This window comes from Phocoena sinus, chromosome 8 (assembly GCF_008692025.1).
Source record: "Phocoena sinus isolate mPhoSin1 chromosome 8, mPhoSin1.pri, whole genome shotgun sequence".
In the NCBI taxonomy this organism is placed as follows: Eukaryota; Metazoa; Chordata; class Mammalia; order Artiodactyla; family Phocoenidae; genus Phocoena; species Phocoena sinus.
In genome coordinates this window covers 41,358,818-41,374,741 of record NC_045770.1, presented here as the reverse complement: position 1 = coordinate 41,374,741, position 15,924 = coordinate 41,358,818, and the positions used below count along the sequence as shown (strand labels likewise).

General features: G+C 39.9%; 1 protein-coding gene across 11 annotated transcripts in view; it reads left to right on the top strand.

Moving 5' to 3' along the window:
- The window catches only part of FAT3 (FAT atypical cadherin 3), a 708,211-nt gene that overhangs the window by 317,749 nt on the left and 374,538 nt on the right, over nt 1-15,924 (top strand). The window contains exon 5 of one of the 11 annotated variants that reach the window (XM_032640648.1): nt 8,048-10,034. The exons of the other annotated variants lie outside the window; for them this stretch is intronic. Coding sequence (XP_032496539.1) covers nt 8,048-8,265 — 218 coding nt within the window. The 3' untranslated portion in view covers nt 8,266-10,034. Of the gene's footprint in view, nt 1-8,047; nt 10,035-15,924 lie in introns of those variants that run through there. 11 annotated transcript variants of the gene reach the window in all.

Below are 15,924 nucleotides of genomic sequence, written 5' to 3'. Positions count from 1 at the left end.
ATAGACCATGCAGTATTTGCAGAGAAGAACATGGAGACTCATGTAACTAAAGCTGTCTTTTATCAAGCTTTGAAAAGTTTGCCCTTGGATTTTCAGAAATTCCTGTATTATCGAAATTTGGACTGTATTACATAACAGCTTTAATCATATTTATAATTTCTCTGTCCTAGCTGTAGATTTTTAAAAAGGATTTGTGCCAGGAATGACATTTTAGACCAACTTTTCTAATAGTCTAAAAGGAACATATAGCACACTTTGTAATTCTCAGACACACGATAAGAAAACACTGGATTTTGTTTATCCATTTAGTCATTCACCAAACATTTATTGTGCCTACTAGTTTCCAAACAGGATCTTATAGAGAGAGTTATAAACTTAAGAGATGGCCCAAGCCTATCAGGGACCCAACGTACGTGAAATTACTAAACTGACAAATATTTATGACAGAGTGAAAGTAGAGTGAAGGTTTGCAATAATCGACTATGGTAGAGGAGTTTCACTTAATATGGGATGGGCAAGAGCGGTAGTTAGGGAGTGTTTCATGGAGGAGGGTAGCAGTTGGGATTAGAAGTCCTGGTTTTCAAACCCTTGCTCTGCACTTCTAACTGGGAAACACCATCAACCACAGCAGGGAAAACATAGACTAAATCAGACACTCCGGGCTCTGTGAGCTTGGGCAGGTTACTGAACCTCTCTGAACTTCGGTTTTTAGTGAGAAAGGATAGTTGCAAGGCATAAAGCGGTCCTCTTGTAAAATGCTTACCACGGTGCCTGGCACAGTGAAACTGCAAAGGAAGTTGATACCCCATCCTGATTGCTGTAACTCTGATTACAGTCACATCAGTTAATCTCCTCAGATTCTTATCTAGAAAATGAAAATGACATTGCTTACTTCATACGAGTTGCTCAAGAAGTCTGAATTCATGATGTGTTTGAAGGCCATTGGTGAAGTACAAAGTTCTAGAAGAATCATGTTATTACTCTTCTTATTTCTATTGAGATTCGCAGAACCATGAGCCTGGTGTAACCCTTGTTAAGACTGTTGCTCTAAATATAATGCTGCCTATGGAGCAGTTTCCATCCGATTCAACAAGCTCTCCAAAAAGATGGTTTAATTTTTGGCATACGTCCTGTCTCTCTCTAAAGTCCTTTGTCTGCAATAGTTATGTTAATGTAACATTTTTCAGGAATGAAGGGGGAGGTATACCTAACTGGTATATTTGGGTAATATTTATGCTTTAGATTTTTTCAACTGGTTGTGGACTCTGGTAAACTGATCTTTCATTCCTTCCTCTATGGTAGAGCTGAAATTTATAGAGTTCCATCTTGCTTTGGCAATGTGCTACATAATAAATAAAGATTAACATGATTGATGCGAACTCGAATAACGTCAGTACTTAGGGTCCACAGCTTGCAGCAGATAACAGTTGTCCGGGACCCAGAAAGGAAGAGAGATTTCTTTAATGAACACTCTGTTCTCTACCTAAAGAGTTGTTTTCTTTTTTCCTACCAGACCTAAAATCACTTAGAGTCAGTAGTCTGTGGACTTTCTTTGGTAATTCCTGTGGCTTAAGAAGGAAAACAAAAGCTGTAATGCTCTGAGGTCCTTTCTGGCCTGTACAGAGAACTGCTTGATTAATTCCAGGCAGAACAGGTGATTTTAATCAAAGGCAGCTTCCTGCATGCGCCTGCTTTAGCTAGTCAGTAACGGAGTCCTACCCACGTGTTCTGAGCAGGAGACACCCAGCAGGCTGGTGCTCACCTGTCCCTCTGGGTGAGCAGGGACTTAAATGCTTCCTTCCAGCACTTGTAACGGAATCCAAGCTGGCTGCTGAGTGGTCATCCAGGCTGAATTGGGGAGCAGGTGTGGGAAGTTCCTCTAGGATTTCAGAATGTTTATCGTAGTCGTGTCTCCAGTATGGGAACCATTTGGCATAGTGCCAGCATGCCAGCATTTAGTGGAGCACTCGATAAATATTGTTGTTTTTATTATTATATTTATTTTTTTTAATAAGGGCTTCAAATGCTTGGCTTATTTATTTATTTATTTATTTATTTTTGCTGTGTTGGGTCTTCGTTTCTGTGCGAAGGCTTTCTCTAGTTGTGGCAAGCGGGAGCCACTCTTCATCGCGGTGCACGGGCCTCTCACTGTCGCGGCCTCTCTTGTTGCGGAGCACAGGCTCCAGACGTGCAGGCTCAGTAGTTGTGGCTCACGGGCCTAGTTGCTCCGCGGCATGTGGGATCCTCCCGGACCAGGGCTCGAACCCGTGTCCCCTGCATTGGCAGGCAGACTCCCAACCACTGCGCCACCAGGGAAGCCCCTGTTGTTTTGATTGTTATTAATCATCCTGTCTTCCCCACTAGAGTCAAGTTTGTGTGAGTTGCAAGCATACTTTTCCCGAACCCCACTGTCTTTTTTTTGAAGTATAGTTGATTTAAAATGTTGTCTTAGTTTCAGGTGTACAGCAAAGTGATTCAGTTACACACACACACACACACACACACACACACACACACACACATATTCTTTTTCAGATTCCTTTCCATCATAAGTTATTACAAGATATTGAATATAGTTCCTTGTGCTATACAGTAGGACCCTGTTATTTATCTGTTTTATGTATAGTAATGTGTATCTGTTAATCCCAAACTCCTAATTTATCCCCCCTTTCCCCTTTCGTAACCATAAGTTTGTTTTCTATGTTTATGTGTCTGTTTCTGTTTTGTAAATAAGTTCATTTGTATCATTTTTTAAAGATTCCACATATAAGTGATATATGATATTTGTCTTTCTCTGACTTATTTCACTTAGTATGATAATCTCTAGGTATAGCCATGTTGCTGCAAACGAGACATACTTAAAAGGCGGTGATGTCTTTCCTTCCTAATCGGTGTGTAGCACTGGAACCTTCCACGGGGTTTTATAAAGGGTATTGTGCACTACTGTGTGCCACTGCTATTCTAGACCCCAGGTATTGGTGCGATGGGTGATAGAACGGAAGTATAAGACATTACTGCATTCAGGGCATTTATTGTCATGGGAAAAATAGGACCATCACACATACTACGCACTTTAGCAAAAATGTAAGGCAGTTTGTAAAAAATAAATGGTCAAACTCTGTGGAATATGAGCTGTGAACAGGATAACATGTCTGGGTGGGGCAGAGTTCATTGCCAGCTGGAGTAGGAGAGGATGGTGTGAGGACTTTGCAGACCCCTGAACTGGGCCCTGAAGAATGGGTCAGTCTGCAAAGAGAGAAGTGAGAAAATTACCCAGGGACTATGAACAAGTTAAGCTGACCTTGAAAACCCATCCGTTGCTACTTGAGCTAGTTGGAGAGGCTTTATGTCATTAGAAAAGGAATTTTAAAAGACTCATAAATGTCTGGAGTGTTGGAAGACATTAGAAGTAGCAACTGTTCACATCTCTTTTATTCTTGTTTGATGATATTTAGATTTTTAAAAGCCTTGGGTCTTATATCTTCCTTCTGAGAGGCCTAAAAAAATAACTTTTTAGAGGGAAAAAACATACCTAAGATAGATCCCTTTATTCTTTCCTTTGCCTCTGTTAAACATAGATCCAGGATTAGGGAATGCTGTATTGATAGCCTGTGTTTCTGGAAGTGAGCCTTATTTAATCCAGACCTTTTAATGGTTGACTAGCCAGGGCATGGGCTTTCTAAATTCCTTCCTTTAGTTGGGAGGTCTCCCTTTGGTCCATGCTCTGGCCGCTGGCATTGCCACCTAAATTTGAGCGGAGGTGAAGCTCAGCTTGCTTTCACTTTGTGTGAGCCTCTTGGGATTAACCTGACCAAAGCATACTTATGTGTAGGAAGACTTGCTGCCCTCTCCTCTTCTCAGGGGAGCTGACAGAAAGTGGACCTCTTCAAAAGTGCTGTAGGAATACCTCAAAGCCTAACCTTAACAATTGATTCCCTTTGGCTTAGACATTTTTCCCTATACAAAGAGGAGGAATAACTTATTATAATATTGGATGTCATTGGTTCTTTAACCAACTCTAAATAATAGCAGCTTGGGACTTCCCTGGCGGTCCAGTGGTTGACTCCATGCTTTCTGGTTCCACTGCAAGGGGCATGCATGGGTTCGATCCCTGGTTGGGGAACTAAGATCCAGCCTGCTGCATTGCGTGGCCAAAAATAAACAAACGAACAAATAAATAAATAATACCAGCTTGCCTTTCAGTGTACGGTATAAGACGAAGCCGGTAAGTGTTACCTGGAGGAGTAACAGAGAGAGAAAAATCTAGACCACATTTCAGCAGTGATGATGATCAACTGGCAGGCTTGTTAGACTAAGGATTCCTGGGGTGGAGCTCAATCATTTGCATTTCTAACAAGTTCCTATGTGATGCTGACATTGCTCCCCTGAAATCTAGGTTAGCAAGACTCTAGACTTCAGTATCCAAAGAGAAACGAAAGAGGGAGGTAACACAGTGCTGAGCGATGACCTGAGGACAAGGTAGCCAAGTTTGTAATTGATCCGTACACTCTTTTATTTTAAATTTTATTGGAGTGTAGTTGATTTACAACGTTGTGTTAGTTTCAGGTGTATACTCTTGACTTACGGTGCTGGGGTTTTGAAATTTGACCATGAATGCAAAGTGCTCTCTGTACCCACCCCCAGAATCAACTTTCATACCCTTGCTTATACGTTGTTTTATGAAGTAGAGAAAAATGAAAATCCTGTCTCTTTAATGGTCCATGAGCAGAAACATTGTGATACCTAAGACTTGTGGTTAATAAAAATTCTGGGTTATATTAATGTTTGGATACACTTCTCTTGTTTCCAAATATATAACATTAAGCAGAAACTGTTGCTAAATGGAATTCCAAAATACTTTAATGAATCAACAAACATTTGATATTAGTTTATCATTATAAAAAAAGCAATGGCTCATAAGAGAGCGGTGCTTAAAAATAATCTGGTATCATAAGTAAGCTAAGCCTTCCGTTGATGCCCAGCTCTGTTTGGGGATAATCTGCTTAACAAACTACCTTTTCCTGGAAAACAGAAGGAGACTTGGCTTTATGTTATAACATCAGAGATTACAAAGAAAAAAACACACAAGGTGAAGGACACGGGGACAAATATTGATGATTTTTCTTTCAAGTGAACATTGCAGAAATCTCTTGTTACAGGCTCTTGTTCTTTGTTCCTTCCTAATGGAAAGTTAAATTCTCCTGAATGGGTAGAAATGACCGCGGGATGATGAGTTGTTATTCATAAGTCCAGGCACAAAGCAGATAATGTAGCGAATAAGTACGTATGAAACTGTAAATCACCCTTGCTCCTTCTTTCAGCCATGAAAGGAGGCCTTGTCCTATAGAACATTAAATTGTGTTCATTTAATCCAACGAGTCCAGTAGAACAAATCGGCCTCATGTAGATTTATCACAGGAGGTTATTTAAATTCAGCAGTGACCTTTGCATCCCTGTGAATGTGCTTCACATGAACAAGGACAAAGGGAACTTTTCTGCACTGTCATTGTGTCACTGGGGAGATTGTGCATTTCTCCATTTGATCAACTCATAAGTGTGAACTGGGGGTGGCGGGGTGCAGAGGGGGACATTGCAGATTTGAATGCTCTTGTGAATGTAAGTACCGATTTCAGAGTTTCTCAACTTCAATACTTTCGACATTTTGGACTGGATCAGTCTTTGTTTTGGGAGCTGTGCTAGGCATTATACGATGTTTAGCAACATTTCTGGGCTTCTACGAGATGCCAGTAGTGCCCCTTCCCCTAGTTGTGACAGCCAAAATACCTCCAGACATTGTCAAGCATCCCCTGGGGTAAAAAATGCCCCTGTTGAAAACCACCGAACTAATGTGGAATATTTTCTAAGACTCTATTTCACTTACCCTTAACAAAACACCCTACAAAATGAGTAACTAATTAGGGAGGTGTGGTGGTATTGTTAACATTTTCAAAAAGTGCTTGTGTGCATATATATAGAAACAGATGCAAATATATATTATTAACAATAATAAAATGATATAAAATAAAAAAGGAAGAAATCCAAAGTTGCCTCTCACTCCAGATTCTTTGTATTTTAAAGGCTTTATGAATATTTGAAATCAAATCCATTAGCAAAAAAAGAACAAAACAATAACAAAACTTCCAACAGAATGAAAGTGGAGGAAGTTATTGTTTTCTCAACTCTGAGTGTTTGGACAGAATTCTCATCAAAGTTGGTTTTGCACAGCATTCTTCAGAAAACAGCATCAAGGGGTTATTTTGAGGGTCCCAGAGTTTATTCCCTTGAAATACTTAAGTAGCTCCAAATCCTATTCCTGCTTAATGTCAGCCTTCTGACAGATAAATATGGGGATTGTTACTTCCCTGGAATAAAAGGGAGTGAAAAAAAAAATTATTTTGCCCTCAGTTGGGGAGTCTGCAGTCCTGTATCTAGATTAAGGCTCTCTGAGGTCTTTGGCATCCCTTGTACGTATGCAGTGTTCATTTACAAGCCTCAGGGAACTGGCAGATTTGTGGGGACTTAGACAAGTGTCTCAGATCACGGTCCTTGGATACACCATAGGTTGTGAAGACTTTGCTAACTGGTGCCACCATCAGTAATAGGAAAGAAAACTTTGATCCCCAAATTGAGTCACGTTTCGATGGACAGCTCTGCTAATTAGGCAACAGCATTCATGAGAAACAGATTCGGATCTTTGAGTTAATATGACTGTTACTTGGAAAAAAAGAGTTTCAGGTCTTGACTTTTATAAAATTGAATTCCAAGGCTTCCCTGGTGGTGCAGTGGTTGGGAGTCCGCCTGCCGATGCAGAGCACGCGGGTTCGTGCCCCGGTCCGGGAGGATCCCACATGCCGCGGAGCGGCTGTACCCGTGAGCTGTGGCCGCTGAGCCTGCGCGTCCGGAGCCTGTGCTCTACAACGGGAGAGGCCACAACAGTGAGAGGCCCGCGTACCGCAAAAAAAAAAAAAAAAAAAAAAAAAGAATTCCAGGCAGGTTTGAGGAACTTGAGTAAAAGGGAGGGAAGACTGAACAGACACGAGCTGGAGCGAAGGGATGCCTGGCTGGAAACCGCCCCTGCACATGCAGGTGGCTCAGAGGCGCCTCCCCGAGGCGATGGATGCTGCTCATTCTGTGTGGCTGGTGGTGTTGCTTGGGCCTCCATGCTCTTCCATGTCCTCTAGCCCACTGAGGAGAGGTGGGAAGGAGGGGCGGTGTTCCTATATCTCTGGTAGATACCCAGCCTACTCCTGGGGCTCAGCTGCAGGCGTAGCTGCTGCTGGAAATTACTGAGAATTATTTGGGAGGGTGATAGAGTCATGTAAATAAAGCAGATGATGGAGTTATATGTATATATGAAAAAAGAGATTGATTAAGGTCGTAAATTTCCCTTTTCTTTCTTTTATCTGGGCATTAATTCCACAGCAGTAATTTACTGCATTGGTTTATTACTTTCTTCTGTTCTGAGAGAAGCAGTGAATTTTAATTGAAACCACTGCCCACCTCTCTTCATTCTTCCCCCACATTGTTAGGGGGACTCCTGGATACTCCCTGATGTGTGCCCTCTCCCTCCCAGGGGTGCTGGAAAGGTGGGAAGAGGAACCTTAAGCCAGGGAAGCCAGAGTGCAGGTCTGCTCTGTGCCCAAGCCAGACCTGTGTTTTCACATATTATCTAATTTAGCTCTTACCACAGTCCTGGGAAGAAACTGGGCCTCTGGGCACCTTGGTGACCTGCTCAAGGTCACCCAGCTAGTCATACAGAACTAGGGTTGCGCTGATTAATGGTCTCCAATGCTAAAGACATATGCCATTGAAAGTGAAAACGTGAGCAACTCAATGAATGCATTAATGATCTGAAGACTCTGGGGCTCAGGGAATTCCTTTCGATAATTGTACACACTCTTTGTTTTGCAGGTATTTAGAGGTTGAATTGGGTCCCCTCAAAAGACATGTTGATGTCCTAATCCCCCTGTACCCATGAATGTGACCCTATTTGGAAATAAGGTCTTTGTAAATATAATCAAGTTAAAATGAGGTCCTATTGCATTAGGGTGGACCCTAATTGAAGGACTGCTGGACGCAGAGACACAGACACAGACACAGAGGGAAAATGGCCATGGGAAGCTGGAGATAGAGGCAGAGATTGAAGGTATGCTGCCACGGGCCAAGGAATGCCAAGGATTCCCAGCATCCACCAGAAGCCAGGAAAGGACTGGCTCCCTTCAGAGGGAGCATGGCCCAGCTGACACCCTGATTTTCACCCTCTAGCCTCCAGAACTGTATGAGAAGAAGTTTCTGTTGTGTTCAGCCACCAAGTTTGTGGTACTTCTTTACGGCAGGCCCTGGAAACTATGCAAGGGCCAGACCAAGGGTACAGGTGGGAAGCTTGAGTTCTCCTGAGGGAGTAAAGGTGGTTGGTATAAGCAAGGACTCATAGTATGTGGTGCTCTTCTTACTACACCAAATGTTAAGAATTTAGCAGGGTTTTTTTTCCAGTTTTTTTTTTTTAATATATTGTTCAGATTTTTTTCCTATTGAAGTATACTTGATTTACAATGTTGTGTTACTTTCAGGTGTACAGCAAAGTGATTCAGTTATACATACATATATATATATACGTTTTCAGATTCTTTTCCCTTCTCGGTTATTACAAAATACTGAGTAGAGGTCCCTGTGCTCTACAGTAGGTCCTTGTTGTTTATCTATTTTATATATAGTAGTGTGTATCTGTTAATCCCAAACTCCTCATTTATCCCTCCCTCACCTTTGCCTCTGGTAACCGTAAGTGTTTTCTGTGTCTGTGGGTCTATTTCTGTTTTGTATATAAATTCATTTGTATCATTTTTTTTTTTTAGATTCCGTATATACTTGTTACACGGATGGACCTAGAGATTATCATACTAAGGGAAGTAAGCCAGACAGAGAAAGACAAACATCATATGATGTCACTTATGATGGAACCTAAGAATTTTAGCAGTTTTTGCATTAGTCAATCCAGGCTTTAGTTAGATAGATCGTTTTTGTTTGTTTTGCAGTACTTATGATCTGGTTAAGTTTAATGATTTGGGGAGTTCTAAAAGGGAGAGTATATACACTATTGATACTACGTATAAAATGGATAACTAATGAGAGAACCTACTGTATAGCTCAGGGAACTCTACTCAATGCTCTGTGGTGACCTAAATGGGAAGGAAATCCAAAAACGAGGGGATATATGTATATGTATAGCTGATTCACTTTGCTGTACAGTAAAAACTAACACAATATTGTAAAGCAACTATACTACAATGAAAATTTTAAAAATAAATAAATAAAAGGGATAGGGGATTTGCTGAGTGATTTGTGTGGCATTGAGTTGCTAGAATCATTTCACGACTCCTGAAAGATCCTCCGTGGGTGGTGCTCTCATGCCCTACAGGGCCAATTGTGGGAGTATTTTTTTTTTTTTTTGCGGTACGCGGCCACTCACTGCTGTGGCCTCTCCCGTTGCGGAGCACAGGCTCCAGACGCGCAGGCTCAGCGGCCATGGCTCACGGGCCCAGCAACTCCGTGGCATGTGGGATCCTCCCGGACCAGGGCACGAACCTGTGTGCCCTGCATCGGCAGGTGGACTCTCAACCACTGCACCACCAGGGAAGCCCGTGGGAGTATTTTTATGTAACTCACAAGGCCATGTGGAAGTTACTATTGAGTATCATTGGTGTGCTTCATAAATCAGAATCTCATCAGAGTCTCATTTATTTTGTCACTTTTCAGTCATTTAAAGTGGATTCTCTGGAAGCACTTTTCTTTCAAAGCACTGGAAGTTTCTACCTGAATAGTAAATACAGGATGAAGTGTAGTTTCACCATTGACCTTGAGAACCCAAAGTCCAGTTTTAGTATTGTTGCTGCTTTATAGTCTGGCCTTGGTATTTGCTGTCATTTTTAAATGACTTTGTTCCTAGTTTCTCAACATTCTTATAAAAATGAACAAGTGTTTTAAAAATCCATAAACTTTATTCACGTTGAGGTAGATTATTCTAGGAAAGCATATGGAAATATAACAATAAAATTACAAAACCAACCTGGGGTGAGTTACTGATAGTAGTCTCGTGACTTCATAGCACAAGGACAAATGTCTGTTTACCACTTTGCCATTCAATATCATGGTCGGGCTTCATAATAACACTGGGAGGAAAGAAGCCACAAGGAGTAGTGTCCAAGAGATTGGACACTGAAATCAGATGTCTTTGCATTTGAATCCCAGCTCTACCACTTCTTAGCTGTGTGATGTTGGGCACATTACTTAACCTCTCTGAGCTTCAGTTTACTTCACTGTGAAAATGGGGATAAGTTCATTAACTAATGAATTGGCTCACCACCAAGATTAGATGAGTTAATATATGTAAAGTACTTTAATAAGCATTTAGCATGTAGTAAATTCTCAGTAAATGTAAAGTGATATTGTCTTCATATGTATGGAGTTTATTTTAGCTAATTTGGCATCCATATTGTCTGATTAAGTCTTTGAGTCTTTAGGTGACAGTGACATTGAAGGGAAGAAAAGAAGGGGACTGATAGGAGAGACAGAATAGAAATACAGTTAACTGGAACTTGGTAACTCTGAGAAAGGGTGAACACAAGAGGTGAAGACAGTCTTCGGGATGTAGTGAAAAGGAGCATCAGGCTTGAAATCTCACAGAGAAGATACCTTGTTATAAATAACGTTAGAGATATCTCTGTAGCCCACAACATCATCCCTTTTTCTCTGAGTACTGACCCCCAATCCTTCCCTCCTTGACACTGGGACCAAGATTCTCTCTCCCAGGAATTTATTGCTGGGATTCAGAGATAATCTCTAGTGGGGGTAGAATTGAAGAGTTGTAAACCTGACAACTGTGGTTGAATATTTGTATCTCCCTAAAATTCATATGCTGAAACAATCACTGTTGTGGTAGTATTTGAAGGTGGGGCCTTTGGGTAGTAATTACTTCACGATGGTGGACCCCTTATGAATAGGATTAGTGTCACATAAGAGAAACTTCAGGGAGATCCCTCTCCCCTTCTGCCATGTGAGGATGCAGCTAGAAGATGGAGGAAGTGGGACTTCACCAGACACCGAATCTACCGCATCTTGATCTTGGACTTCCATCATCCAGAACTGTGAGAAATAAATCTCTGTTGTTTCTAAAACAGTGAGCTGATGCTATTTTGTTAGAGCTGTCCAAACGGACTAAGACAGAGGCTATGGGCATGAAGCAGCTGAGGGAGAGACAGACAGGCTCTGATAGGCTTGACCCTGAAGGCTTTCCAATGGCTGGTCCAGGTGTTAGTGACACTCAGCTGTACTCTTTGCCCTTAGATTTTCTAACGTACCCTGCAGAAATAATACATACTTTTTTCCATTAAAGTTTGGTATAGGTGTCTCTTTCGTAAATGAAAGGACCATAAAAGACTGTTGCTGTGGAAACCAAGTCGGGAGAGAGGCTCAAGAAAGAAGAACTGTTCTCTAATGTCAGTTGTGCACAAAGGTTAAAGCCTAAAAGGAGCTTTTAGATTTAGTAATTAAGGGAGAAATCAGTGAAAGGCGTTTGTCTTTATAAGTCACATCATTGCTGGGATTTTTCATCTACATTAGCTTGAATGTTGACCATCACTTTTCATCTTTTATTTGTGAAATTCTGTGGGTCATGACCTAAAGTATCTGTGGTCTCCAGCATGTGCTTGGATTAAGCCCTGTCTCTCTTTATTAATAGTTCTTAGATGGATATTTGCTGGTTTAAATTTTATCTGTAGTGTTCCATAGGAAAATATGCCAACAATTCTGTTAAAAGCAAATTATCCTGTTTTAGACAACTCCATTTATCCTTAATCTTTTGAACAAGATGTACATGATAACCACCTGTTTTCTCTGAGTTTCACCCTGTGAAATTTGCCAAGTACACCCATGAGAAGCATGGATTCTTCCTGGATTGGCGCCCCATCTCGTTCACATACTAACCTTATGGTGATAGACAAGTTTCTTAACCTCTTATGGATCAGGTTGTCCATCAGGAAAATGGGGACACTAACTCAGTTTTTGCTAAGATTTAACATATCAATGTATTTTATAAAGCACTTAGCTAAGCCTTGTACATATGAAGCGCTCAACAAATGTTAGCTATCATAGTTATTATTAAATGCATCCAACATTCTTGACTTCCATCAAAATGTGCTTTATAAAGAATACTTTCTTGAAAATTGACGAAGAATCAGTCTGATTAAATAGCCTTGAAGGTATCACATATATACTAAATGTTCAATTTTTTACGAGTGCTTACTGTACACCAGTATACTGTGCTAGGCATAGAGGGTCCAAGGATGATAAAAGAAGAACCCTACTCTATAAGATCTAAGAGTGCAGAATTATTTCACCGTCAGCTGTCATTGATTGCTGCTGTCACACAGCTTTAAAATGAATAGATTAAGTAAATAATATTAAGGGCTTATACGGGACTTTTTTCCAGCAATAATAAATGTTATAATATTTATAGGCTATTTTCGGAAGGAAAACATCTGAGATCATGAGCGAGGAGATGTAAAGTAAATCCATCACTTTAGAAACTTACTATTACAGGTAGAAAGTGCTGAGCCTTTGCCAGTGCACCGTTTTTAAATATGTTGCCATTACAGATACTTCAGTTAAGGAAGGCAAATCCAATTTTACCTCCTACCACTTAAGTTAATTTCTCTTCTCTGTAAAATTTCCTATTTTATAAAGACATACTTTATCTTGGCAATGTACTTACTAAATTGTTCATTTTTTTACTTAGTTAAATTGTTTTCTGTCACAGTGAGAAATGCTTTTCTCTGAAGAAATGATGTTCATGTACGGGAAATAGGGTTATTTATTAAAATGGTTTATTATGAAACTAGATTTAGACATATTTCTATAATTTTGTATTTAAGTGTTTTTAGTGTCCAATGAAATGATTTTCAATGTAAAGTGGGCTTTGATAATCAGTCTCCAAAGTCTCACTTTTATAGTTAATCAAATATACCTAGTGGATTTATATTTACATGCATATGTTTAGAAATACCAGAGATGGTTTCGATAGATCTCTATCAGTGCTTTGCTGGGTTATCATAATTAGTAGATGGCTTAAGTTATTTTGTGTTTTCATTCCTTTCTGATTTAATACGCCTTTGTGGATTTGGGACTCTCTACATAGGTGTGGGAGGAACACAAAGAAATAGGAAACTTCTCAGCCCTAAAAAAACAAACAGGCTGTTTTTACAAGACAAAAAACCACTTTATAACAAAGGGAAAACCTGTGTTTGAGGCTGAATCTGGAGCTTGTTATTGAAGTTACATGTTGGAATTTTAGTCATATCTAGTACCTCCCAAGATAGAGGAATTACACATAAGTGGTTTTCCCAGGTAACTGAAGTTTAACCCTTTAACTTATCTACAAAACAGAAATAGACTCACAGACATAGAAAACAAACTTATGGTTACCAAAGGGAGTAGCGATGGGGCAGGGCAGGGAAATAAATTAGGAGTTTCGGATTAACATATACACACTACTATATATAAAATAGGTAAACAACAAGGACCTACTGGGCACAGGAAACTATACTCAATTTCTTGTAATAATCTATAATGGAAAAGAATCTGAAAAAGAATATAGATCTATATAACTGAATCACTTTGCTGTACACCTGAAACTAACACATTATAAATTAACTATACTTCAATTAAAAAAAAAACCTTTAAGTGCCAAAACTACAATAAACACCTGTGTTTCTGAATCACTTCCTAAAGTGTATTAAATGTGTCTTTCAACTCAGCAAGCATAGTATGCTGAACGTGACGATACCAGCAGTTCTGGTTTCATGGGCCTACAACCCAGACAGTTACCTAGGGCCCATGTTCAGAAGGGCCACTTATATATGGTTTAATGCTCTGCTGGCACTATCTGGAAATGCTTAATAATTTTTGAACACGAGGCTTGGTGCTTTCATTTTGCACTGGGCCCTGCAAATTACGTAGTCTGTCATGGATACAGGATTTCCCTCCGGAATCTTAATGGTTGTCTGGGGCCATCAAATGTACTACTGTTTGGGTTTCCTCACTTAAGCTCAGCTTGACAGCACTGGCTTCTGTTATCAGCATGCCTCTCTCTCCCAGGGCTCTGTCTTCTAATTTGATGCTTCTCATCTGCTGAGACATCGTATAAATAAGGGATTCGAATAGTAAGTAGGTTGAGAATCACCAGGCTCTGAAGGGTGACTTTGAAGACCCCTCCCACAGAGTAAAAGTGCACAGCATCTGTAACCAGGCTTTGTGGTGTTAATTTCAGTGATCACAGGGCTGGTTTTGCTCCTCTCCTGGACTGACTGCTTTGATGAAGAGGCTGCCTCTATATGAACACCATGTGGGACGGTACAATTCTGGTCCATTTCCAGTAAAAGAAAATTGTTGGAAACAAATTATTTTCAAAGCCCACTTTATTTTCAAAATTAATCATAGATGGTAAGATGGTGAGGGAAGTTTCTTTTCATGAAACTCCTGTCACATAAACCTTATGAGCTCTGAAGCTTTCCCTGTTGACTAAGGGAGAACGTTTTTATTCCAGTAATTTCTGTCCCTTCAAACTGTTCATGTACCTTCAAAGCATTGTTCTTGCTTGATGTCCTCTTGTCCTAAAGGAAACCATTCTATACTTTTTTTTTTTTAAATATAAGTACCTTTGTATATCACAGTATTCTGGATGATTTTCTTTTCTTTTCTTTTCTTTTCTTTTTTTTTTTTTTTGACATAGGTCATAGTTACTAGGCTTTCCCTACAATTATGCAACTTCATTTTTCACTGTCTACTTGGATTCCTATTAGCTAATCTCTGAGGTGATTTCTAGTTTTCTTCTGGTATGGTTTTCTGGTTTCCAACATCCAAGCTATCTGTGGCAAAGGCAAATAAAGCCATGTAAATGTTCTGTTGTTTTTTTTTAGGCTGTTCATAGTATAAGAAATGTGCTGGCATTTGTATTATAAGAAAACAAGAGTCTTCAGAGTAGAAAGGCGTGTTTCTTACTTATCATTTGTTTACTTGTTCATTTATTCAACACTCAGTGTTGTTTATTGAGCCCTTACTGTGTGCCAGACACTGAAGTAGGCACCAGGGTACAGTGGGAAATAGGGAGTTGTTTTCCATTCCAATAACAGTGCTTTACACACAGCAGATGCTCTAAGGAAACATGGAAGGAAGGAAGGGAGGGAGGGAGGGGGGAAGGAAATAAATGCTTTGGATAATATGTATCATTTATTAACATTGCTCAGGGATTTCTGAACTCCTTTTGTAGAAAAGAGCGCTTACACCTTTCTGAAGTCCAACCATGGTTGAAATTCTCCTGCCTAATTGCTTTTGTTTAAACTTCCATTTGACATTTGAACTATTTTCAAAATGTCATCTCTGGATTCAGTTGCCTCTGAGGAATTGAAAGAAAGTTTATATTGACACAGTCTACAAGTCATCAGAATGTACACAGTCCTGGAAATTTCCTAAGTATTCACAAAAGAAAATTAAGTGGTCCTTAGTCTTTTTTTTAAATCAGTTAATCCTAGGTTATCAAAGTGCTTTGGGGATTGCAGCATCAATTTTGTGGCAGGTCTTAACATTAACTGAAATGGTTAAAGGTGTGGGCATGGTTAAAACAATGTCACAGTGACCTTCTACCTCTGTGATGCTGTCCTTCTAATATGTTGGATTTTAATGTGATTTGACATGTGGAGCGGGGAAAGCAGGTCATTATTTGGGAAATGCCTTTTACTTTTATAAACAGGAGGAAAATGGGAGTTGGTCTTTGCTAATACATATAATAATAATTGCAATCATAGTTGTAATTTATATGATGCTTCACGGTATTAAATCTCTCACACATTTTATCTATGATAGGTTTAGAATAAA